This window comes from Neopelma chrysocephalum, unplaced genomic scaffold, assembly GCF_003984885.1.
Source record: "Neopelma chrysocephalum unplaced genomic scaffold, ASM398488v2 Primary Assembly neopelma1_119, whole genome shotgun sequence".
NCBI lineage: Eukaryota > Metazoa > Chordata > Aves > Passeriformes > Pipridae > Neopelma > Neopelma chrysocephalum.
The window spans coordinates 3,166,562-3,188,531 of NW_020897781.1; the positions used below are offsets into that span (position 1 = coordinate 3,166,562).

At 52.7% G+C, this 21,970-nt stretch overlaps 1 protein-coding gene across 3 annotated transcripts in view; it reads left to right on the forward strand.

Moving 5' to 3' along the window:
- LAMA5 (laminin subunit alpha 5) overlaps nucleotides 1-21,970 on the forward strand; it is an 88,322-nt gene that overhangs the window by 48,258 nt on the left and 18,094 nt on the right. The window contains exons 8-39 of one of the 3 annotated variants that reach the window (XM_027697169.1): nucleotides 467-585; nucleotides 1,399-1,489; nucleotides 1,644-1,778; nucleotides 2,218-2,280; nucleotides 3,469-3,609; nucleotides 3,972-4,109; nucleotides 4,343-4,477; nucleotides 4,969-5,103; nucleotides 6,596-6,733; nucleotides 6,880-6,932; nucleotides 7,124-7,223; nucleotides 7,652-7,704; nucleotides 8,111-8,216; nucleotides 9,039-9,138; nucleotides 9,338-9,494; nucleotides 11,155-11,293; nucleotides 14,026-14,168; nucleotides 14,263-14,369; nucleotides 15,051-15,204; nucleotides 15,541-15,701; nucleotides 16,173-16,281; nucleotides 16,770-16,867; nucleotides 17,410-17,611; nucleotides 18,007-18,133; nucleotides 18,308-18,447; nucleotides 19,119-19,234; nucleotides 19,518-19,729; nucleotides 19,960-20,164; nucleotides 20,340-20,484; nucleotides 21,039-21,179; nucleotides 21,524-21,688; nucleotides 21,827-21,928. In XM_027697169.1, coding sequence (XP_027552970.1) covers nucleotides 467-585; nucleotides 1,399-1,489; nucleotides 1,644-1,778; nucleotides 2,218-2,280; nucleotides 3,469-3,609; nucleotides 3,972-4,109; nucleotides 4,343-4,477; nucleotides 4,969-5,103; nucleotides 6,596-6,733; nucleotides 6,880-6,932; nucleotides 7,124-7,223; nucleotides 7,652-7,704; nucleotides 8,111-8,216; nucleotides 9,039-9,138; nucleotides 9,338-9,494; nucleotides 11,155-11,293; nucleotides 14,026-14,168; nucleotides 14,263-14,369; nucleotides 15,051-15,204; nucleotides 15,541-15,701; nucleotides 16,173-16,281; nucleotides 16,770-16,867; nucleotides 17,410-17,611; nucleotides 18,007-18,133; nucleotides 18,308-18,447; nucleotides 19,119-19,234; nucleotides 19,518-19,729; nucleotides 19,960-20,164; nucleotides 20,340-20,484; nucleotides 21,039-21,179; nucleotides 21,524-21,688; nucleotides 21,827-21,928 — 4,130 coding nt within the window. Of the gene's footprint in view, nucleotides 1-466; nucleotides 586-1,398; nucleotides 1,490-1,643; nucleotides 1,779-2,217; nucleotides 2,281-3,468; nucleotides 3,610-3,971; nucleotides 4,110-4,342; nucleotides 4,478-4,968; nucleotides 5,104-6,595; nucleotides 6,734-6,879; nucleotides 6,933-7,123; nucleotides 7,224-7,651; nucleotides 7,705-8,110; nucleotides 8,217-9,038; nucleotides 9,139-9,337; nucleotides 9,495-11,154; nucleotides 11,294-11,580; nucleotides 11,711-14,025; nucleotides 14,169-14,262; nucleotides 14,370-15,050; nucleotides 15,205-15,540; nucleotides 15,702-16,172; nucleotides 16,282-16,769; nucleotides 16,868-17,409; nucleotides 17,612-18,006; nucleotides 18,134-18,307; nucleotides 18,448-19,118; nucleotides 19,235-19,517; nucleotides 19,730-19,959; nucleotides 20,165-20,339; nucleotides 20,485-21,038; nucleotides 21,180-21,523; nucleotides 21,689-21,826; nucleotides 21,929-21,970 lie in introns of all 3 variants that reach the window. The other 2 variants (XM_027697171.1, XM_027697172.1) reach the window with 2 other exon arrangements.

The following is a 21,970-nucleotide window of genomic DNA, read 5'->3' on the forward strand; positions in this document are numbered from 1 at the left end:
GTGTCTTATAAGTGTAGGGTGGCAAAGGATCTTAATCCTGGGCGTTTATAAAGCCCCCTCACTGGATGCTGAATTTTGCAGCTCACCTCTATCCAGGGTGGGATACCAGAGGCAAGAATGTTGTTTTCTAAACCAGACTCTCTGAGACCCCAAAGCTGGGTAATTTTTCTTGCTTGTCCATACATGCCTGCACATATTTTACTTGTGATTTTGTGCCCACTGCGCTCTCCTGGTTGCCGACCAGACTTTGTGAGAGAGTTGCTGCTTCTGTGCTTTTGAACTGAAAGAATTCTGGGAGCTCGGGAGATCACGTAACCCCTCCCGATGCACTCAGGCATCATTTCTCATTGCAAAGTAACCCATCCAACATCAGACCCACAAAGGAGCTTTCACATCTTGAGATGCAGCTGGAGGTTGAAGGATCTCCATGGGCTGGTGGCTTAGCTAATGTCTCCTTGTATTTCAGCTTGCAATTGCAATGGCCACGCCTATGACTGCTACTACGACCCGGAGGTGGATCGCCACAAAGCCAGCAAGAGTCGTGAAGACAAGTTTGAAGGGGGAGGTGTTTGTATTGACTGTCAGGTAGGGCTGAAGAGCTCCAGTAGAAAAGGCTTTTTCAAATTTTTGTGTTTGTTTCCGCTGTCAAGCTGGAGTTCAGCCTTGCTGGCACCTCCACCAAGCCCCTCACACACCCCCTGTTATCTACATTAGGTCTTTCCCTGGAAGTTTATTCTCTTTGCCATGGATTAAAGGAGTGTGCACCAGTAATTAGAATAGCACTTGGGTTTCTAGCTGTCCCCTGGGTAGTACCACTACCTTCCTGATGCTTTAGGGTTAGGTCTGCTGAGGCACTGGAATTGGGAGGGACAGGTTGCTGCTCAGGTCTTTTGGAGGTCCCTGCCTAGTTCACAGCACTCAGGCGCTGCCATCTCCCTGTCTCTCTCTCTGCCCACCAGAATGCCAGTCTTCTCAATCTCTGAAGTTCCCAGTGAAAGTGGTAAAGTAGCTTTTCCCTACCCAAGGTGACTGTGTCCTGGTTAATTCACGTAGCAGTATGAAACTTTTCACTGTGCTTTCTTGCCGGGAGGAAACAGGTTGTTCCCATCCTGCAAGCACAAAGTGGTCAGGACATTTTACCATCTGAGGGAAGTGAAATGGGCTTGAGGTCAGATATGAAGCTGAAACTCACTCTGTGTTTATGGGAGGACACAGTTTGGAGGAAATGCTTTGTTTTCAAATCGGTGTATGCGGCATTTTGAGCAGATTTATGTCTTCTGTGTGCTGACACTCCTGAGCTGCTTCCTGTGTAACCTGGGGCTGTTAGTAAATCTGGCAGATGAACATTGAGTCCTGCAGGCAGAGGAACTGATGCCTCTATAACCCACTGTCTTTCAGCATCACACCACTGGCATCAATTGCGAGAGATGCATCCCGGGATACTATCGGTCCCCTGACCACCCCATCGACTCTCCATACATTTGCTATCGTGAGTGTGAACTCCTCTGTAGGTCATAGATGCCCTCCTGGACTTGATGACACTGGGGAGGGTGGTCTGGAGGATTGGGGTGGGAGGTTTTTCTGGTATAGGGGGTCTGGGGTCTCAGGCAGTGACACCGCTGTCGGCTTGTCCCTCTCTGCAGGCTGTAACTGTGAGTCTGACTTCACTGATGGCACCTGTGAGGACCTCACTGGCCGCTGCTACTGCAAACCCAACTACACTGGGGAGCACTGTGATGCCTGTGCTGAGGGATACCTCAACTTCCCCCACTGCTACCGTAAGTCGGGGTGATCAGATCTGGGATCCCGCAGACCCAGGGAGTGTGGGAAGAGCCAAGAGCTCCAGTTGTGGCTGCTCTTCATGTGCCTTTTCCCCATGCCACCTGGCACTCCTGTCCCAGGAAGAGTTTTTGCAGGTAGGAACAAGCCCACATTTGGTTTGGGTGGAAGCTGGACCAGAGATGAATGGTCTGAACTCAGCTCTGTGGAATCAGTGGGAGCTTTCCATTTTGCTGGAGTTTCATCTCTCACTTTCCGTGAAAGACAGTTTAGCAAGGGCTGTAATGGATTGTTGTTTAGTGGGATATCTGTGCTTTGTGCCATGTTCCACATTTTCATTCAGCCCATTCAGCTTTAGGATTGTCAAGCCCTTGATATTCTGACAGGATTTCTTTGAGGGTGTGTGATGACCTGTGGAATGTCTCTTTCTCTGCATAGCTGTTCCAGCTTTCACTCACAACGATACTGGAGAACAAGTGCTTCCTGCAGGACAGATAATAAGTAAGCAGTGCAATTTTCCTTGATGCTTTGGCAATCACCATGATATCATTTTTGTTGCATCTCCCCATCCAATGCAAGATCAGATCTTCAGCTTACTGGGCACGTAGATTGTATGAGACAGGGAGTGGTCGGAGAGAGGAGGCAGCTGAGGATGGGGGAAAGGAAGTTTTATGATCCCTGGTTTTATAGGCATGAAAACTCCAGCCTTGAATGCCTGTGTAATTACTTTTTTCTGGGGTCCAGGCCACATGGGGATGCCCTTTCTGGCCTCTCTGTGAGAAACCCCTGAAATACACAGAGGGGCTGTGGCTGAGCTGGGAGCTCTGCTGTGGGTGCCTCTGAAGTGTGCACGGGCAGCTGCTCCCTCTGTGTCACTTTCTGTGTTGTTTAGAAAGTTCATCCATGCCCTTATCCTTGCTCCCCTCCACCTCCCTCCTCTCTCATGCTCACTCCTCTCAGTTCATCTACTCCCTTGTGCTTTTTCTTGTCTCTTTTCCCACCAAATCCTCCTCTGTCTCATGCTCCCCAGAACGCTCCAGATAACCTTTTCCTTCCTTCTGATATTTTAAACTCTGTATCTTCCAGACAGGTTTTTTTCTTTCCTGAGCTGGAATTTCTCACTTCCCTTCTCATTTCCTCACCTTCCCCTCCCTCTAGTTCTCAGATGATATTTGCTCTTCTCTCTCAGCCCAGCACCCCACACCACTGCTGTCAGTGATGGCAGGGCTGGCTCAGAGCCTCAGCACTGCTCACCCAGAGCACCTGCCTGCCCTGGCAGCAGGGAGGTCTCGTGTGCAGCTGAGCATGGAGTGACCAGAGAGAAAGCTCAAAGCTCACCCTGGTTACCTGAAGGCTCTGATTATTCCCGCACTTGGGTAATGCTGCACTGAATCAGCTCTGCCTGGGCTCGTGGAAGCAGCATTTGCCTGCCCTGTGCATTTCCCTGCTGCCCACCCAGCACCTTCACACCTGTGTGGTGCTGAGCTCTCCCAGCCATCCCACGAACCAGGGGTGCTTTTTGCCTGGGCAGGGTTTGGTTAAAACATCTGCATCTGGTAGGAAGGTTATCAAGAGGGGGAAATGCTTGAGCTGTTGCCTCTCATGGCACCTCCTGCCCTGTCCTTATGGGACCTCAGAGCTCGACTGACAGCTGTGTGTGGTGTTGCCTGTTGTGTGTCCCCTCTCCAGACTGCGATTGCTACGCCGGTGGGACAGAAGGCAACGCCTGTCGCAAGGACCCTCGTGTGGGGATGTGTGTGTGCAAGCCCAACTTCCAGGGAACACAGTGTGACCAGTGTGCCCCAGGCCACTACGGACCCAGCTGCCAGCGTGAGTAACTGGGGGTCAGTGGCCCCAAGCTCGCCCTGCTCACCCCCATGCTGGGCAGGAATGTCCCTCTCTCCTTGCTGGGGAGAAGGAATTCTCCAGCCCTACTTCGAAGTGACAAATTCCCATGACTTTTGCTGTTGCTTTCCACCCATCCCTGACACTCCAGCATCCTCCCAGGCTGAGGGGAGCCCTTGAGAAATTTCCTATGGATGTGAGCTATGGGCCAGGCATGCTTGCTGTCAGCTCTGTCCCCCAGGGTTTCTCCAGCGACTGCGCCTGGTTCCAGGCGCTCTTGGTTCCTTCCCTAGGAAGGGGAAAGATGAAGAACCTGCTTATTTATTAGTGCCCTTGTTGCTTTCCAGCCTGCCAGTGCTCTGGCCCTGGTCAGTATGATGGCACCTGTGACAGCGAGACCGGGCAGTGTCTGTGCCGAACAGGATTTGAAGGGCACTTGTGTGACCAGTGTGCTCCAGGCTACTTCAACTACCCTCTGTGCCAGTGTGAGTATCTGTCCTCCCATGGGCCCGGGTAGGCTACACACAGCCAGAGTCCTCTGGCAGGGGGTTGAAGGAAAATGGGTTTTTGGGCGTTTTGAAGAGTATGTGAAACTGATGGGTTGAATTCTTAGAGCAGCACCTAAACACTCACCTGAGAAGCTTTCAGAGGAAAAGACATTGCCATGAGCTTTGCTGTGTGCTCCCAGCACAGGGCAGACGGTTTCTCTGTGTTGCAGTGTGTGGTTGCAGTGCTGTTGGGACGCTGCCGGGAGGCTGCGACTCCGTCGGGAATTGTTTCTGCAGACCCGAGTTTGCTGGGCCACGGTGTGAGCAGTGCAGTCCTGGGCACCACTCCTACCCCCACTGCTATGGTAAGGGCCTTAACCTCTGCTTCCTGCTGGTCTGTCACTTTCTAAAAAACATACCTGTTTTTGTAAGGCTTTGGTGTTTCTCGACACCAAACCCATGTGGTTTGCACTGTGAATTTGGCAGGCTTGCTTTGGAGGTCATGGGTCACATCAAAGCATGGAAGACAAAGCACTTTTTATCAGTCACACTTCCTCATCACAACCCTGCTGTGACCTGATGTCTCAGCTTATGCCTTTTTTGCATGTCACTTTAGTGCATTAACCTACTAAACTGCTGGGGAACATCGAATGGGCTGTAAAAAACTCTCAGTGGCATTTTCCTGGTATGGCCATGACTCCAGCTGAAAATACCACCTGACATGCCAGGGAATTAAAAAATTATTTTAGTTCTGATAGAAATGGCTAATTCCGGGGGGGGGGCTGAATAACAGACCAGCAGTGGTTGGCCACAGATCACAGGGTTCATCAGGCTGTTGACAGTCCTGCTCTTACAGCTTGCTCCTGCGATTCCCGGGGTGCCGTAGACAACAACTGCAGCCCAGCTGGCCAGTGCCGATGCCACATGAATTTTGCAGGACACACCTGCAACCAGTGTGCCCTGGGCTTCTACGGGTACCCCAGCTGCACTCGTGAGTATCCATCTTATTGCTTTGCAACTGTCTTGGGTGTAGCCAGATGGGGATTGGTCTTTTCTCGCAAGTAACAAGTGATGGGACAAGAGGAAATGGCCTCAAGTTGCACCAGGGGAGGTTTAGATTGGATATTAGGGAAAACTTCTTTATCAATAGGGTTGTCAAGCACTGGACCAGGCTGCCCAGGGGTGGTGGAGTCACCATCCCTGGAGAGATTTAAAAGACATGTAGATATGGCACTTGGGGACATGGTTTGGTGGTGGGCTGGGCCGTGCGTAACTGTTGGACTTGACGATCTTGGAGGTCTTTTCCAACCTAAACAATTCTGTGATTCTGTCCTTTTCCCTGGGCACTGCATTGCCAGAGCTGCAGTTGCCAGGGCTGAGCAATGCCTATGGCAGATGCCTGTGGCCCCAAATACTCTGACCAGTCCTCCCCAGCTCTGGGCAGAGCGTCCTCATCTCCCTCCCTGTCGGCAGCCCGACTGGAAGCCAGATGTACTCTTATGTCTCCCAGCAAGAATTTACTGCTCATTAAAAAGTAATCCGTGATACAGTTTCCCTGAGGGAACAAAAGAGCATCATCACCCTCTTGCACTGTACTAAATGTAGACTCCTGAGCTGTGCCAGCTGGCAGATCACTCCTCCCAAATGCTGATGCCGGCAATATGCCTTTGAAGAGGCTGGAGGCACAGATGAAATGGTCTCACAGGAGTTCAGCAGTCACTTTTTTTTTTTTGTCTCATAAAGCAGAGTCCACATTACAGAGCTGTAGAGGAGCCACTGCAAGGAAAGAAAAGAACCACCTGATTTTTATGGGTTTTTTAATCCATTGTTTTATGAGCTATTAGCCAGTCTGGGGATGTCAGCCTAAAACGTCTCCTTTGGCAGGGATTTGAGGAGTACTGGCTGGGCAGGGAAGGCATGGGCAGCTCCCCAGCAGCTTGCTGACCTTTCCTGTGATAGGGCAGTGGGATCTCTGCTTGTGTTCCTGGGAGGCAGGTTGTGCAGGAAGCCACAGAGCCATTGCCCTGCCCTTGCCCTCAACTGCCCAGGCTGTGCTGCTGGCCTGGTGCTGCAGCCCCACTGCCCACATACAACATCTACAGGGCAGACCCTGAGGGCCGAGTGCTGCTCTTGGGTGTTTGGGCTTTTGTAGAGCCTGATCTGTCACTGGCGACTAACTTTTGGGGGATGAGATCACACTTTCCCCTTCTCCTCAACCAAAACTTTTCCCTGCCTCCAAAACACACATAAATGTATATGAATTGGTGTGGTAAACATTGCAGCTTGTACTGTTTTTCTTAAAAGATGGGGTGGTTTTAACCAAAAGCGAAGAATGAGCGTGTGTGTTGTTTATAACCCATATTTCTGGCTGCTTTGATGGCGGAGAAGGTCAGGCAGACAAAAAGAGGCTGCTGCTGGGAAGCCTTGAATGCAGGAATCCCTGTGCCCTGCAGCTCCAGCAGTTGCTCTCCCCTGTTTTGCAGCTTGCCAGTGCTCCCGGGAGGGCTCCCTGCACGGCACCTGTGACCAGGACACGGGGCAGTGCAGCTGCCGGCCCAAAGTGACGGGGCTGCGCTGCGACAGCTGCGTGCCAGGAGCCTACGGATTCCCCCACTGCGAAGGTAGTCCCCTTCTCCCTCATGTCTTGGGACACTCCAGTGTCCTGGGACATAGTGGTGTGGTGCTGGTAAATGGGTTTATCGTTCCCCAAACAGCCTGGGTGTGTGAGCTGGTCCCATAAATCCCTCCCTGTGCCTCTGTTTTCCAGTGGGCTCCTGTAACCCAGCAGGGTTGGAGGTTGCAGATCCTTCGCTGGCCCCGGTGAGTATCAAATGAACCCACCAACCCCTGCAGGTCATTTTTGCATGATCTCCTTTATCTCATTTTGGACCAAGTTCTCCCTTAAGCTCAGCCTGAAAGCAGCCCTTACCCACACCAGAGCAGCAGATCCCACGTTCAGCCACTGTGCTGCAAATTCTAACCTGCTCTTCTCACCCCCTCCCTTTCCCCAGGGCTCCTGTGCCTGTCGGGCATATGTTGAAGGCCCAGCTTGTGACAGATGCAAGCCTGGATACTGGAACCTGACTCCAGAGAATCCCTACGGGTGCCTGAGTAAGGAAATGGCATTTGCACAGCCCCAAGAAGTCCCCTTTGTGCTGTAAAGGTGCAGAACCCAGAGGGGGGGGGGAACTTCATTGCTGGATGGAAGTGATGCCCTTCCTTCTGTCTTCTCCCAAAAGTGACACGTCAAAGGGAAAAGGCTGGAGCCTGGAGCTTTTTGCTTGGGATGAAACATAAGGCTCGTGCCATGAGTTGTGCCATTCTCAACCCTCCCTACAGACTTTGCACGCTTAATTTTTCATGGCCAAATATGCAGAAAAGGCAAATGTCTTTAGTCATTGTGTCCTCAGCAGTAACTGTCCAAAATGAAATGTGAGCCCTTTTCGGTGTCCTCTGGTGTGGTGGGTGCTGACCCCATCAGGCTTCTTCTCAGGGACTGATTGACCTTCTGGCTTTCTTGTTCATCTCCCTCTCTCCAGGCTGCAAGTGTGACACCAAGGGCACCATCAGCAGAATCGCAGAGTGCCGGCAGGTGGGTTTGCTCCTCTGCTTCCAGGCTCCTCTGAGTGTGCTGTGTTGGGAGCGTTCAGCTCTGTCTCTCCCTGCAGCTGCTGGAAAGGCCTGACGCTGACTTCTCAAAGCTTGCACCACAGTCTGGGCTTGCATGAGAACATGGGATTAAGACCTGTCATAAATTAGGCACCTAAGTATTTCTGGGTCTGTCCCAGGATGCCTGGATTTTTGTTTGCCTGCATTGTTGGGTAATTTAAGTTATCTGGCCCTTATCTGGCCCACCCACGCGCAGGAAGCCATGTAGAGCATGAAACTCAAAAATGCTTCTGCAGTGTCTCAGACCAGAACTCAAATAACTGAGAAACAGCTTAGCCATGACAAGGAACAGGAGGGAATGAATTTCCATGCCTGCTTTTCCCTCCTAGGGCGATGGGCAGTGCTTCTGCAAACCCAACGTGTGCGGGCAGTTCTGCTCGGCGTGCAGGGACGGCTACTTCAATGTGGAGAATGCAAATTACTTTGGGTGCCAAGGTGAGTCCCCTTCGTGATGGGTTTGAGTGAATAAGGGGGGCTGCAAGAACTGACCCTGGAGCACGTAGCTCTGGATAGACAACTGATTGTTGACCGTAGAGAGAAGAGGCAAGAGATGTTCCACCTCCTGTTTTGGGTCATCGTTTTTGGGTGATACAGTTTAGTGTTTTAGGGGTTACAGTGGTAGCACTGGGTTGATGGTTGGACTTAATGATCTCAAAGATCTCTTCCAACCTTTATGATTCTATGATTCTATACCATGGCCCAGAGCGGGGGCTGGATCTTCTGTGGATCTGGAGACCTGGATTCGCACTTTTACCACCACTGGGCAGAGCTCTGTCAGCCTGGGGAGCAAACAGGCAGGAAAATATGTTCCTCAGAGTGCCACAAACTGGTGTGTGTGAACCACTGGCCATGTCCTTGCATCCATGTGCCTTCCTCCTACTGAGAATGGGTGGCATGGACATGTGGGCTTGGCTGCTTTCCATCATGCCCATGGGAAGAGGTAAAGGAGGAGATCCGGCTGCTCTCAGCCAGCCCACACAGTCCTGGCAGGGCTGGGAAGAGGGAGCAAGGCTGCTGCTGGCGGCACCCAGCCATGAGGGTTTGCAGACCTTGTTCCTGCCGCGGCCGCCTGGAAATAGCTCAGCACTGAGGTGGAAGAAGAGACGATCCAAGTGGGGCCGGGGCCAAATATGAAAACGGATACAATGGAATAAAAATAGCGGCCCAAGGCTCCCTGCCTGCTGGGACGTGCCTTTGATTAGTGACCAGGAGCTTGTTAGCGTGGAGGGAATATAAACAGGCTCTTCCTGCCTGCAGGCTGCCGGTGCGACGTCGGCGGGTCCCTGGGGCCGTCCTGCGAGGAGCGGAGCGGAGCCTGTCGCTGCCGGCAGAGCACACGCGGTCCCACCTGCACCCAGTAAGCTGCCAGCAGGAGATGCACCTTGGAGTGCTCTGCCTCCCGCTCATTCCCTCGGGGATAGTGTCATCTGCCGCCACGGGGATGAGGACCTTGTTGTCTGGGCAGCTGCCACACCAGCCACGTGCCTGGCAGAGGTGTGCTCTCGCCTCTCCCTGCAGGTAGCCCAGTAGGTAGCAGTGCTCTCTCTCTTCCCCAGACCTGCACGGGACCATTATTTCCCTGACCTTCACCACTTGAAATTCGAGCTGGAAGAAGGCACCACACCATCTGGCCGTGCCGTGCGCTTTGGCTACAACCCCCTGGAGTTTGAGGGCTTCAGCTGGCGAGGATATGCACAGATGTCCTCCATCCAGGTATGCCTGTGCCTGCATCCCAACCCAGCTCCCTCTGGGGAGGATGTGGCCGGTGGAGGACTGATGTGCTTTTGGCACACATCTTTCACCCCAAGTGCTTCTCAACCCCCCAAAGTGACATGATGGCCAACATAAACAGCACAGTGTATATATAGCCTGTTTGTGCAGATATTTCCTGCAGCACTGGGGATGGCATAGACTGATGAGGGGAAAGATCCTAAATTGGAAATCCCGTGACATCCTAATCCATTTAGACAAAGGTGGTAGCTTGGTGATTACTTACAGGGATGTCTATAAATGCTGTCTCTCAGTTTCCTTGTTGTTCTTTCATCTGACTGCTCTTTCCTACAACTCAGCATAACCTTTCCTCCCTTTTCCAAAAATAAGTAATCTCCTCCTTAGCTTCCATGTTCGGCTTGGACCTCTTGTTACCTTTCAGCCTCTGCCCCTTGCTGTTAGCTGGTTTGCTGTAGTGATGGTTTATGCTAACCTGGAGTTGTGTAAGCCCTAGAAGTGAAGCTGTTTCATCTATCGACCCTTTTTTCTCCACGGTGGATTCTTCTGCATGGCCCTCGCGGAATTGTGTGTGTGTTTGGGGATGGGATGCAGGGCAGTGATTCTCTTGACAGTCTTGTCCCATGTAAGGTGGTCCTTACTCTGGTGCATGTATTTTCAGTTTCTTCACTTTTTCATGCTTAGGTAAAGTAACAGAGGGGCCATTTCCCGTTGAATGTGTAGGTAGGAGCTAAGCAATGAACTCCTGTAGGCTTCCTCAAGAAAATCCCAGCCTTAAAGCTTAAGGATGGAGCTCATGCTCAAGCTTGTGGCTTTAGTGTTGCATCCAGTTTTGGCATTTGAGATAGAAATAGACCTCAATAAAAGGGCTGGCATGTGGCTTCCTGCTGGCAGGTTTCACCTGTAGTTTGTTCTCCTCAAGATCGTTCTGGTTGGACATCTTCAAGTGGGAAGATGGAGTATAACTGGAGAATGCACAGCCCTCATTAGAAGTCTCCCTGGGCAGACCCCAGTTTTGCTCTGCAGGCAGGAGGTTATTTAAGCTTAGATCTCTTTGAAATGGGTCAGACTTAAGCATCTCCTTAACTGGGGTCTTGCCAAACAGTGTCCAGGCAGGCAATGGGCTGGTGCACCATCAGTGGCACAGTCCATTAGCCCTTGGGATGGTGCCTCCCAAGGACGAGGCACCAGCTCAATTCCCAGCCTCTTCTGTAGGTAGTTGAGCAGAGCCCCATAAACACAAATGCTTCAGCATTTGGTACCTGCTGGCTGGTTATGGCACATGAAGCCCAGATGCAACGTGCCAGTAACAAAAGCAAGAGCTTCTCAAAACCTTTCCCTTGGCGTGGTGTGTGCCCCAGGATAGCCCAGCCACCCTGCTGTGCCACAGCACCTTCCAGATGTGGTCAGAGCCTTTCCAACCCCTCCCACAGGCAGGTTGTTCCCTCGGTGGCTGGTCCCAGAAAGGGGACAGTGCCGTGATGTGCCGTGACTGCAGTAGGGTCCGTGTGCTTGTGTCCTCCTCGCACTGTGGCATGTTGCTTTGGGAGCAGTGAGCCGAGCGGCTGCGCTTGGGCTGGCAGTGCGGGCGGTGGAGGTAATTGAAGGTGTGCTCTGCTTCTCTCCCCTTTCTCTCTCCCACCAGCCCAAGGTAGTGGTGACTCTCAATGTGACCTCCCCCGACCTCTTCCGCCTCGTCTTCCGCTACGTCAGCCGGGGGCCCGCCAGTGTGGAAGGGAGGGTCTCGGTCGTTGAGGAAGGAAAGTTTAATGTTTGTGGCAACTGTAAGTGCATTTTTCACTTCTAGACTAACTCAGAGCATCCCACGCTGCGACACTGCTCCTCTGCCCCTTCTCCTGCCCCAGGTGTGCCCGTCCCAGGTGTGCCCATCCCAAGTGTGCCCGTCCCAGGTGGCCGGCCAGAGCCGTGCCATGGGATGGCAAGGGAGGGGGAAGAGAGGCAGGCAGGTAGACAGGTAGGCAGGTGGGTCAGGCCCTCCCACAGAGCGGGTGGGCTGTCAGGAGCTGGCCCCCAGTGACGTGTGCCCCATGTGCTCTTTTGCTTTTTGCAGAATAAAATCAGAGTCACTGTAGACGTGAAGGAGGCAGAGCTCTATCTGTTCCATGTCATCCTGAGGTATATTAATTCAGGAGGGGCCACTGTGTATGGCAAAATTACAGCTTATCAGCCACGAAGGAGAGGTAAGGATCACAGACTGCTCTGCTCCCCTGCACCATCGCCACCTCCTCCCCATCCCAGGCAACCTCCTGCATCATCCTTTCCAGAAGACGCTTCCATATGGCTTTACCCATTAGTCCTGCCCTTCCAATTGAAAGGCTGAGTTGAGTTTGCAGCCCTGGGGCTGCACACTGAGGACTGAGATCAGCCACGCTTGTGGGAGATAAGACTATTGTACAATTCCATACAATCTTTCCAGCATGGGACAAGATCACCCCAATGCCCCAAGCAGAATTGAGCTGAGTTTCCACAAAACTAGAATGAGCCAAGTGATGGGAAGTGGATCCAAACTTTGGCAGCTGGATGTGGTTTTATTTAGCAGATGCCCTGATGTGGCAGTCGTGCCCTTACTGTGCACTTCTCCCAAACTAGGCTGAAGGCTTCACACATGGTGTGGGGTTTGGAAGTGGAGTGGAACTGCACATGTTATACAGGCATTGCACTCTGGTGCAGTGTCTTATCAAGCCGAGAGCTGCTGGAGAAGAAGAGACATCAAAAGATGTATGAACAAGCCTAGAAGCCTGAAGAACAAATATTCTGGGAAACAATATGAGCAAGACTGCATGGGGACAGACCAGAGGCCGTTGGCTGGTTGATTTTACCCCCTCAAATGTCGGAGCCACATCATCCTGCTGAAGCTCTTCCTCCAGACCATACATGCACAGCACAAGGCTGTCAACAGCAAACACCCAGTTTATCAGTGTGTGAAGTTCTCTCCTCTGTCTTGAGTTGACATAGAAGGTGTTCTGCCTTTGATGTGATATGCAAAGTTTGAAGTGCCAAGATACTATTTTTCTGCTTTTTATGGCCAGTCATATTGCACAGTAGAAAGACAAGAGAAGCATGAGCCATGGTCATGCTTTAGGATCCCACCAAAGGTCAGGAAGTATTTAATCTGTCCTATCCAGCAGCAGAGCTCATTTGCCTTCTAATGTGCTTCACACCGTGTGCAGAAGCAACACTTGATTTTTCTAGTGCTGAAGGCGAGCAACCAGACTGGCTCACCAACCACAGGATCTGGGAGGGCAGCGTCCCTGGGAGGCTCCAGAAATGCTCAGCCACCCTCTACCTGAGTGGAATAGGCTTCACGTGGTCAAGGACAAGCAGCCTGGAAAGAAGTAAAGTTGGAAGATGTGGCTTGAAAAAATGGAAGCCTTTTCCAAGCATAGGAGTTGCAGCCAATACTGGTTTCTCCCACCCCACCTCTAGAAGCCACCTCAGTTTGAGCTACATATCATCTCAAAGGGATGTGAAACTTCAGCTTGTCAAGAAATCTACCCCATTGCCTGTTCAGGGAAATCTTTTCATTCCTTGCATCCTCACCTCTGCTTTCCCATCTGGGAAAGCGAGGGCTCAGCCTCAGCTGATGCCAGGCATGTCACAGAGCTGGCACTCATGGGGAGGGATTACCCATCCCAGCAGTAGCACAAGCCCTTGCTTTAGCTTCTGGTCCTCTGCTTTGTGCCTTGATGTCCACGTACCACACCAGGATAGTCAGTGTCACATTCCCCACTCCTCCTTCATCCCATCTGCTCACCGTGCAGCCATTCTCAGTGAATCCCTCTCATCTGTGCTCTCCAGAACGCTCCTGAGACTGCTGGGCAGGCAGACAGGCTGCTTCTACCTGCTGTATCATTGTTGCATCCAACTTTATTGAATTCAGAGGTTGTGGGACTGTCAGCTGAGCCGAGGAGCTGTTCAACAGCAGCAGGATCAGACCTTAAACCGTTTCTGTCCTGTCAGTTAAAATCAGTGTCTAAATCTCAGTGCAGAGTTTGTGGCTGGCGAGAAGGAAGACACGAGCACAGCTTGGGGGTCTGAGAGTTTACCAGAAGATAAGTATCTTGCCTGTGGAGCTGGAGTCAGAATATCCCTAAGGACAAATGCATCTGGGCAATTCTTTTTGTCTGTCTCACAATAAGTTCTTCACAGATGAGTTCCTTCCTTTTCTAGCTGGCGAAATACTCATTGGCTTGTAATACTCCGTGCTTTGCAGTCTGGGGATGCAGAGCACACTGTGAGAGCTCTGGATTGGCATTAAGGATTGCAGTGATTTTATTTTTTTTCTCCCATTAAGCTACTGAGCAGGTTCAGAGTGGATGTCTCTGTTCCAGGACAGTGTGGAATTGGGGTGCATCTGCTCTGGCAGCGCTGAGAGAGTGGGAGCCCGGGACTCCCAGCTGCACCACAGAGCTGCTTCCCTGAGCAGAGCTGCCCATGTGGAGCCCCAGGTTTTCCATTCCAGTCCCTTCACAGCCTCTCATCCCTCCCACTCCAGGTACAGAGCAGACCAAGCAGATTGTCTTTGCTCCCAGCACGGAGCCAGCCTTTGTCACCGTCCCCCAGAACAGCTTTGGGGAGCCCTTCGTACTCAACCCCAGCACCTGGTCTCTGGTTGTTGAAGCAGAGGGTGTGCTGCTGGTAAGGACCTGTGCTCCATCCACCATGGGGGCTTCAGCAGCTCTGTGGGGACAAAGTGTCCCAAACATAACAACTCTCCTATCTCTCCTCTTAGGACTATCTGGTTTTGCTACCCAGCTCATACTACGAAGCACCAATCCTGCAGCTAAAGGTCACAGAGCCATGTACCTACCAACCAGCCCCTGAACAAGCCACCCAGAAGTAAGAATCTCCACATCTTTGTGCTGTGGGGGACCTACTCAGCTCCTCTTGGCCCAGGGTTAAGGAATATACAGTCCATACTCTGTGAGGGTCTGGATACAGTAAAACTGCTTAGTAGAGCACTTTGCTGGGATTATAGAGCTTGTGGAACCTGCACTGGCCCAGAAAGCCAACCCATGGAGCTCCTCATCCATGGCACAGGCAGTTTGTGTGTTCTCATGGACCATGGAGGGCCAGCTCACCCAGTAAGACCATAGCCCACCTCCCTGCTAGGCTGGATTCCCAGGGCCAGGTTGTGTGTCAGTCAGCAGTCCTGGAAAATGGCTGCAATGACAGACTGGTAGTGCTTGGAGCATCTCAGTGCATCTGCTTGTCCAGAACCTCTGTCCCTGTTGGAAAGAAGGCTGGTTGGTCTCTGGACACCACTTGTCCCCTCCACTATAGTAATGGTCCCCAGGATAAAGCACAATGCAAGGGAAGAGGGTTTTTATTGTTACTGCCCTCACTAGTCCCATAATACCCAATCTCTTACTCCCCACTAACCAGAGGTTCTCCTTGGCCCTCCTGATAGACCAAAAGCCTTTTGCAAACCTGGCTGGGACCAGGCTGTGTGGGTGCTCTCGACTCTCACAATCTTGTTGTAACACTTGTACTTTGCAATTTTTTTCTGTATGTTTTCAGCTGCCTCCTGTATCAGTACCTGTCTGTGGACGGCTTCCCTGCTGTGTCAGGGGTGGATGCCGTGTGCAGGCTGGACAACCGGCTCCCCAGGTTGTGTCCCACGGAGCAGCTCACCCCCTCCCACCCACGGATGGCCACCTGCAGTGGCAGTGATGTGAGTGGCACTTGTGTTTCATCCCTCACACAGGCACTGCAGCACTCACCCCTCTGCCCCCACTCTCTGGTGCTTTACCTGCACCTGGGCAGGCTACCAGAAGGGTTTTACACCCACGGGCATCCCACTGTTGCCCCATCAGCCTTGCAGCTGTGTGCTTGCATGCCCTGCTCAAGGCACCAAAACACAGTCTCACATGTAAAGGGCTTACAAGGACTTGGTGAGAGTTGCCCCATTGTCCCCTCAGATGCAGAGGAGGTTTGTAGCATCCTGCACACACTCACTGCGGGGAGTGGGACTGAAGACCCTCCCTCAGGTCATCCCTCTGTCCTCCAGGTGGAAGTCCAGCTGTCCCTGCCTGTTGCCCAGCCTGGGAAGTACGTGCTGGTGGTGGAGTATGCCAACACCAACGCCCTGCAGACAGTGGGCATTGCTGTGAGCTCACCACACTCAGCCATGCAGCAGGGCACGTTCACCTTCTACCCCTGTGTCTACAGGTATGTTCGCCTCTGAAAGGGAGAAAGGGCACAGTCCTCCTGTGCCATGGAGTGGAACTTTTTCTGGTTTACCACATGAACAGAGTAATGCCTCAGCTGGACACAGATTTTGGTGGCTGGCCATCCACTGGAATTGTGTTCTTGTGCCAACATAGTCCTCTAATGCCTCTGCCAGGAGCTAATCTGTTGCATCCATTTACAGCTGGATACACTGGTAGAGGCCTTGACTTAGGGAATGACCTACAGGCAGGTTTATTGGAGACAGGTTAAACCCTGTCTGACTTCAGACTGCAACCTTTGCAGTAGGAAACAAATGTTTGAGGTGTCCTTGGGAAACTTCACTCATGACTTGCCAGAAAAAACATCAAAAGGAACATTGTGTAAATCCCTTCAGGACATATAGCTGGCAAGATAAGAAATGGGTCATGACCCTGCTCAGGGCTGGCTTCAGAATCTGTGTTTCTCTTGCAGTTTCCTTTGTCGAGGGATTGCTGTAGATTCCCAGAGCCGTATGGCAACTTTTGAACTTACCTCAGAGGCCACCATTCGGTTCACCTCTGATCTGGCTGACTTCTTCCTGGTAAGGCTCTCAGCAAGGGCAGCACTGTCAACAGGTTGCAAGGAGTGGTACCCAGCCTCTAGAAGGATTTTGTATTACTGTTTGGACTGGATACTAGATCTTAGCCTGTGTCATGACCAGTCCAAGGTGGAGAACATGGTCAATGGGGTGTTTTGTAGTAGATCATGGGACTGGAATTGGGGAGAAAGTGGGGAGAAGCAGCTGCTCTTGCAGAGAGATCTCTGCAGCTCTGGGGCAGTGCCTCTTTTATGTTGAAGGCATTCACAGTAGCTCAGCCAAGGATAGAAGAATCCCATAAATGCGTGGAGCTCCTAAATGCCTTAGGGCTTGTGCCAGGGAAGAAGGGGCAATGGACAAAGGTGTGACCTGCCATGCGTTAGCTGAAGTGTCTGATGAGTGCTTAGTGGGCACAGGAACTGCTGTGGGCTCCAGTGGCAGAGGCTGTCCCATAACCAGGTGTCTCTCTCTCTCTCTCTCACGTGTGGCAGCACAAGGTGTACCTCATCCCTGCTGCACAGTTCACCATGGAGCTCATCGAGCCGAAGGTGCATTGCATCAGCGTCCATGGCACATTCTACTCCAACAGGTACGAGTCTCAGGTCCCTCATGGTTTTAGCATGAATGTGGCTGTTCAAAAAAACTGTTGCTTCTCTAACTTCCCTCAGATTTGGAGACATTTAAGTTCTTGACGCAACAGAAAGAAGTCTCTGGCTGAGGTGAAGCTCCTTGCCTGTGTCCAGTGAGCAGGCAGAAATGGAATATGGACTGGGAGTGAGGCTGCTGGTCCTTTATCTGAGCACCACGCTGCCTCCTGGGGCAGACACTCAGGTGTTATCCCAAATAGGCATTCCTCTGCCTACTCTCATACAGCAAGACACTCGCTGTATCCAGATTTTTGACACTGCTTTGAATAAATGTTTGCAGAGGAATTAGCCTGTGCCAGATTCCTATTCTTCCTGCTGAGCCCATGTCCCAGAGCCCCAGAGGTCCTGGTAGCCAGCTCTCCCTCTGCAGGCATGCTTTGTAATCCACCAGGAGTTACAGGGTGTGCTTCTCCTGCCAGGACCCCAGAACCTCTCTCTTTCTGTGTCAGAGATCTTTAAATCCTGTTTTCTCCTTATTTTGCAGCAGCTCCTGCGTCCCCTCAAGGTTCCTGAAGCTCTCTCAGTCGATCATTTTGGAGGGGGCCCAGGCTCTGCCCATTGCCCCTGACGTCCCCCTGGCTCAGGCTGTCCATGTGGTTCCATCTGGGGTCCCGGTGGAGCCTGCTCCTCGTCCTCTCACAGCGATGGACCCCACTGCAGAGCTCATCCTCCTGCAGTCCCCACAGGTAGTGAGTGTGGGTTGGGCTGGTTTGCTGGTGCTGTGACAGTGAACCAGTGGGACAGGGAGAAGTTTTCCTTATCTACTGAGTAGCTTATCAATGAGCATTTTCAGAATTGAATATGGACTTTAAACTTGTCCCCAAACCTGTAATTCCCGTGGACTCACCTGAGTTAGCTCCATCCAACCCTGCTTGGTTCTCTGGGATCCCAGGAAAAGCTTTGCAGGTGGCATTAGTAGAGGGGGGAGTGTGGAGACATAAGGGGTTTGCTTCACCAAATTCTCAAGACCTGACAGTTGTGCAATAAGAGCACGAATTTGTGCAATAATTAAAAAATATCCCAGCTGTGAGTACAGGCATCAGACATGGATTTTTGTCTCTGTTCTCCCGTTTTGGGCCAGGCTGCAGTGGTGTTCAACAGCCGGATCCAGACCCTGGGACGCTATGCTTTCATCCTGCACTACTACCAGCCCAACCATCCCACCTTCCCTGTGGAAGTGCTGATCAACGGGGGGCGCATCTGGCAAGGTGAGAAGAGCGAGGACCTGGGGGAGCTGCTGAAAGCTTTTCATGCCAGAGAATAATTTCGGGTTCTTTGGGAATGGCAAAGACGAAGCAAGACTTGCTCATCCCTTCCAAACTGGGAGATGTGATAGGGGCTCCAAGAGAAATGTGGGACCAATACATTTGTTGTCTTTTCAGGTCAAACCAACGTGAATTTTTGCCCGCATGGCTACGGGTGCCGGAGCCTGGTGGTTTCTGAGGACCAGATTGTCCTGGATGTCACTGACAATGATCTGACTGTGGTTGTTCGAGTGCCAGAGGGCAAGCAGCTGTGGCTGGTGAGCCTCTCTCCAGGGAGCTCCCAGGGCATGCTGGACCAGGCTTCAGCAGGGCTGGAGTTTTTTCTTGGATTTTTGTCCCTGTGTGACCGCAGGAATGTTTCCCACTATCACTCATTCTCTGAACTACCCTAGAAAGTTGCAACCTCTAACCTTAATGGTTAGTGGCTTGTAAGGCCTTACTCCTACCCTAGCAATATTTTAGACCTGCATAGTATTGTTTATCCAGACAAGTCTCATCATGGGGGCAGGTAGCCCTTGTTATCCTCAGGCAATAGGATGAGAAGATTGACCAAAATTTGGATAAATGGCTAAAAGACAGTTGGAACCAGGTGCCTTCATGTCTAGAGATTTAAGATGACGGTGATGCCAGTGACTCCTCCCTGCTGAGCCACAGCCAGTGCTGCCTTTTGGGGTGTTCTGCCTGTTTTTACTCCAGTGAATTCGGGGCACTCCTCACGTGGAGCATTAGATTAGATGGATCCTGATGGACAGACCCCAGTAGAGGGGTGACCCCTGGTCTTTGCAGTGCTTGGGTGCTTCATGTGTGATGTTCTGTCCCAGCAAGGGATGAGAGGTTGAGGGTGCATTTGGACTTTGGAGTCATTTTGGATGGTGTCTGCCTGTCTCAGCTGAGAGCCTGGCTCACCCAGCTTGCCCTTGCTTTGCAGGATTACATCCTTGTGGTGCCTGAGGACAGTTACAGCTCTCAGTACCTGCAGGAGGAACCCCTGGACAAGTCCTATGATTTCATCAGCAGCTGTGGCATCAACAGCTTCTACATCAAGTGAGACCCTTGACTTTGGGTGCCCTCTCTGCTGTCTGCAGCCTGCACCCTCTTCAGGGAGCAAAACCACATTCCCTTCATGCGGGGCAGAGGAGGGGGCTGGTTAAGGCTTTCCTTATCTATTGTCCAAACCTGTGGGTATTTGGGGCATCTCCATGTCACAGGGCTCTCTCTCCCTCTGACTCAGTACCCTCTGCTGCAGGAGATCCTGCTGGATTTTGGGGTGGTGGGGAGGCTGTGGGGAGATGTGCAGCCCGGTGACTCCTCCTGCCTTCCCCCGCAGCCCCAGCACATCGTCGAGGTTCTGCCGTGACTCTGCCATCTCGCTGTCCCTGTTCTACAACAACGGGGCCCAGCCGTGCCGGTGCCACGAGGCCGGGGCGCGGGGCAGCCAGTGCGAGCCCTTCGGTGGGCAGTGTCCCTGCAAGTCCAACGTGATCGGCCGGGAGTGCTCCCGCTGTGCCACCGGATACTGGGGCTTCCCCAACTGCAGGCGTGAGTTGTCCCGTCTCCCGCTCTGCTTTCCCAGCTCTTGCTGGTTTGCCTCTTTCAGGGCTGAAGGCTGTTTTGGGAAATGGCTGTGTTCTCCAGCCCTGTAATGACTCCACTTCGTACGGACAGCCCAGCTGCCCTCAGAGCAGCTGAGCTCTGCATCCATTCCCCACGCTCTCCTTGGGTTCCTGGGTCTTGCTCCGCCAAACCCAGCCCTTTTCTGCCCTTTCCAGCCTGCGACTGTGGGACGCGTCTCTGCGATGAAGTGACAGGGCAGTGCATCTGCCCTCCTCACACCCTGAAGCCAGAGTGTGTTGTCTGTGAGCCCCAAACCTTTGGCTGCCACCCCCTCATTGGCTGCGAGGACTGCAACTGCTCCCGGCCCGGCGTGCAGGACCTGACAGAGCCAGGCTGTGATGTGGACAGCGGGCAGTGCAGGTGAGGGAGCCTTGTCCCAGCACTGGGGACATCTGGCAGCATCCCTGGACCCCGCTGGAGTGATGGGACACATCGGCAGGCTACAGGGAGGAAACATGCAGAATGGGGGAAGCTCTAAAAGCTCCTCACGCAGCACGGCAGAGGTTCTAACACTGCGGCTCTTGTGTCCACCCAGGTGCAAGCCCAACATCATCGGGCGGCAGTGTGACCTCTGTGCCCCTGGCTACTACCACTACCCCGAGTGCCGGCGTTGTGACTGCCACCAGGCTGGCACCGAGGCGAGCACATGTGACCCGGTCACAGGGCAGTGTCACTGCAAGGTCAGTCCCTCGATGCCTTCACGTGGTGCCTTTCTCCTTGGCTCCACTCTCCTGCTCTGGCTGGCATTTGGGAGAGCTGTGGGTGCCTGGTGTGCCAGAGGGAGCAGGGCTGGAGGAGGAAAGCGTCTGTGTGCCTGAGGTGCAGCCAGCCTGCCCCATGGGGTGGTAGGTTCAGAGCACCCTGAAAAGGTTCAGAGCACTGTTTTTCCTGGCCATGAAGGCTCACTCCTTGTGCTGTCACTGAGGAGACAGCCAGTCTGGCTCCACCCCAGTGTCAGAGCCTGTTGCAGGTAAAGCTGTCAGCCCTGTTGACGACTTCTGCTCTTGCATGGCAGCAAAGTAAATCAAACTGCTGCTGAGCTGCCTGCTCCAGCCTCTTTGAAGGGTGCTTTCTCTCAGGGAATGTGCTGTTTAATGGGAGCTTTGCAAGCAGACCTGTTCAGGGACTGCTTTATTGTCTTTCGGCATCACATCATTGTGCTTTAATCACTCACACAGCCATCCCTGTCCTCTTGAGAAGCTGCTGACCCTGTTGAGCTTTGCTTGTCTTCCAGGAAAATGTGGAGGGCCTGAGGTGTGACCAGTGCCGCCTGGGGACATTTTCTTTGGATGCCACCAACCCCAAGGGCTGCACCAAGTGTTTCTGCTTCGGTGCGACCGATCGCTGCCGCAGCGCGGAGAAGCACCGAGCTGAGGTGAGAGGGGCCAGGGTCAGGTGTGCTCCATGGGCTCCCTGCTGCCCTCGGGTCTCTGTCCTGCATTAATCCTACCCCTCTGGAAGTTACACTGTGAGGAGGGTTATCTTTGTCGCTCACCTCCCACTTTCAGCCTCTTTTCCTCGTCTCTGGGGTCTCCTGTCATGGCGTGAGGGGACTGTGCTGGGTGGGAGACAGGGGTGATGCTCAGCTTTCCAGTGGCTTCATCAGGATGCATGTGAAGTGTGAGCCCTTTCCACTGCCCTTTCCACTTCTGACTTGCTCTTTACCTGAATACTTTCTGCAACTCCACTACAAGATCCACAGTTGCTCTTCCCCCACAGTTTGTCGACATGAACAGCGGGTGGCTCTTGTTGAGCGGCGACCGCCACGAAGTGCCAACCACTCTGAGCCTGAGGGAGCAGCTCATCACTGCTGACCTCAAGAACCTCCCAGATGCCTACCAGGAGCTCTACTGGGTTGCACCCAGCTCCTACCTTGGGGACCAGGTAAGAGGCCAGTGGTGACTGGACCACCCTGACCCCAACACTCTGACACACAGGCATTGCTCATGCTCCAGTTGAGCACTGACATCTCTGTCTTGTCTCAGTGGTGTGGACTTGCAGCAACATTTGTCTCTCCCTCAGGTTTCCTCCTACGGAGGGCACCTGCGCTATGAGCTGCACTCCAACCCACGGAGGGGTGACGTGTTCATTCCCATGGAGTCTCGCCCGGATGTGATCCTGAAGGTGCAGCCCGAGAAATTCCTTGGTGTTCCCTGCTACTGGAGG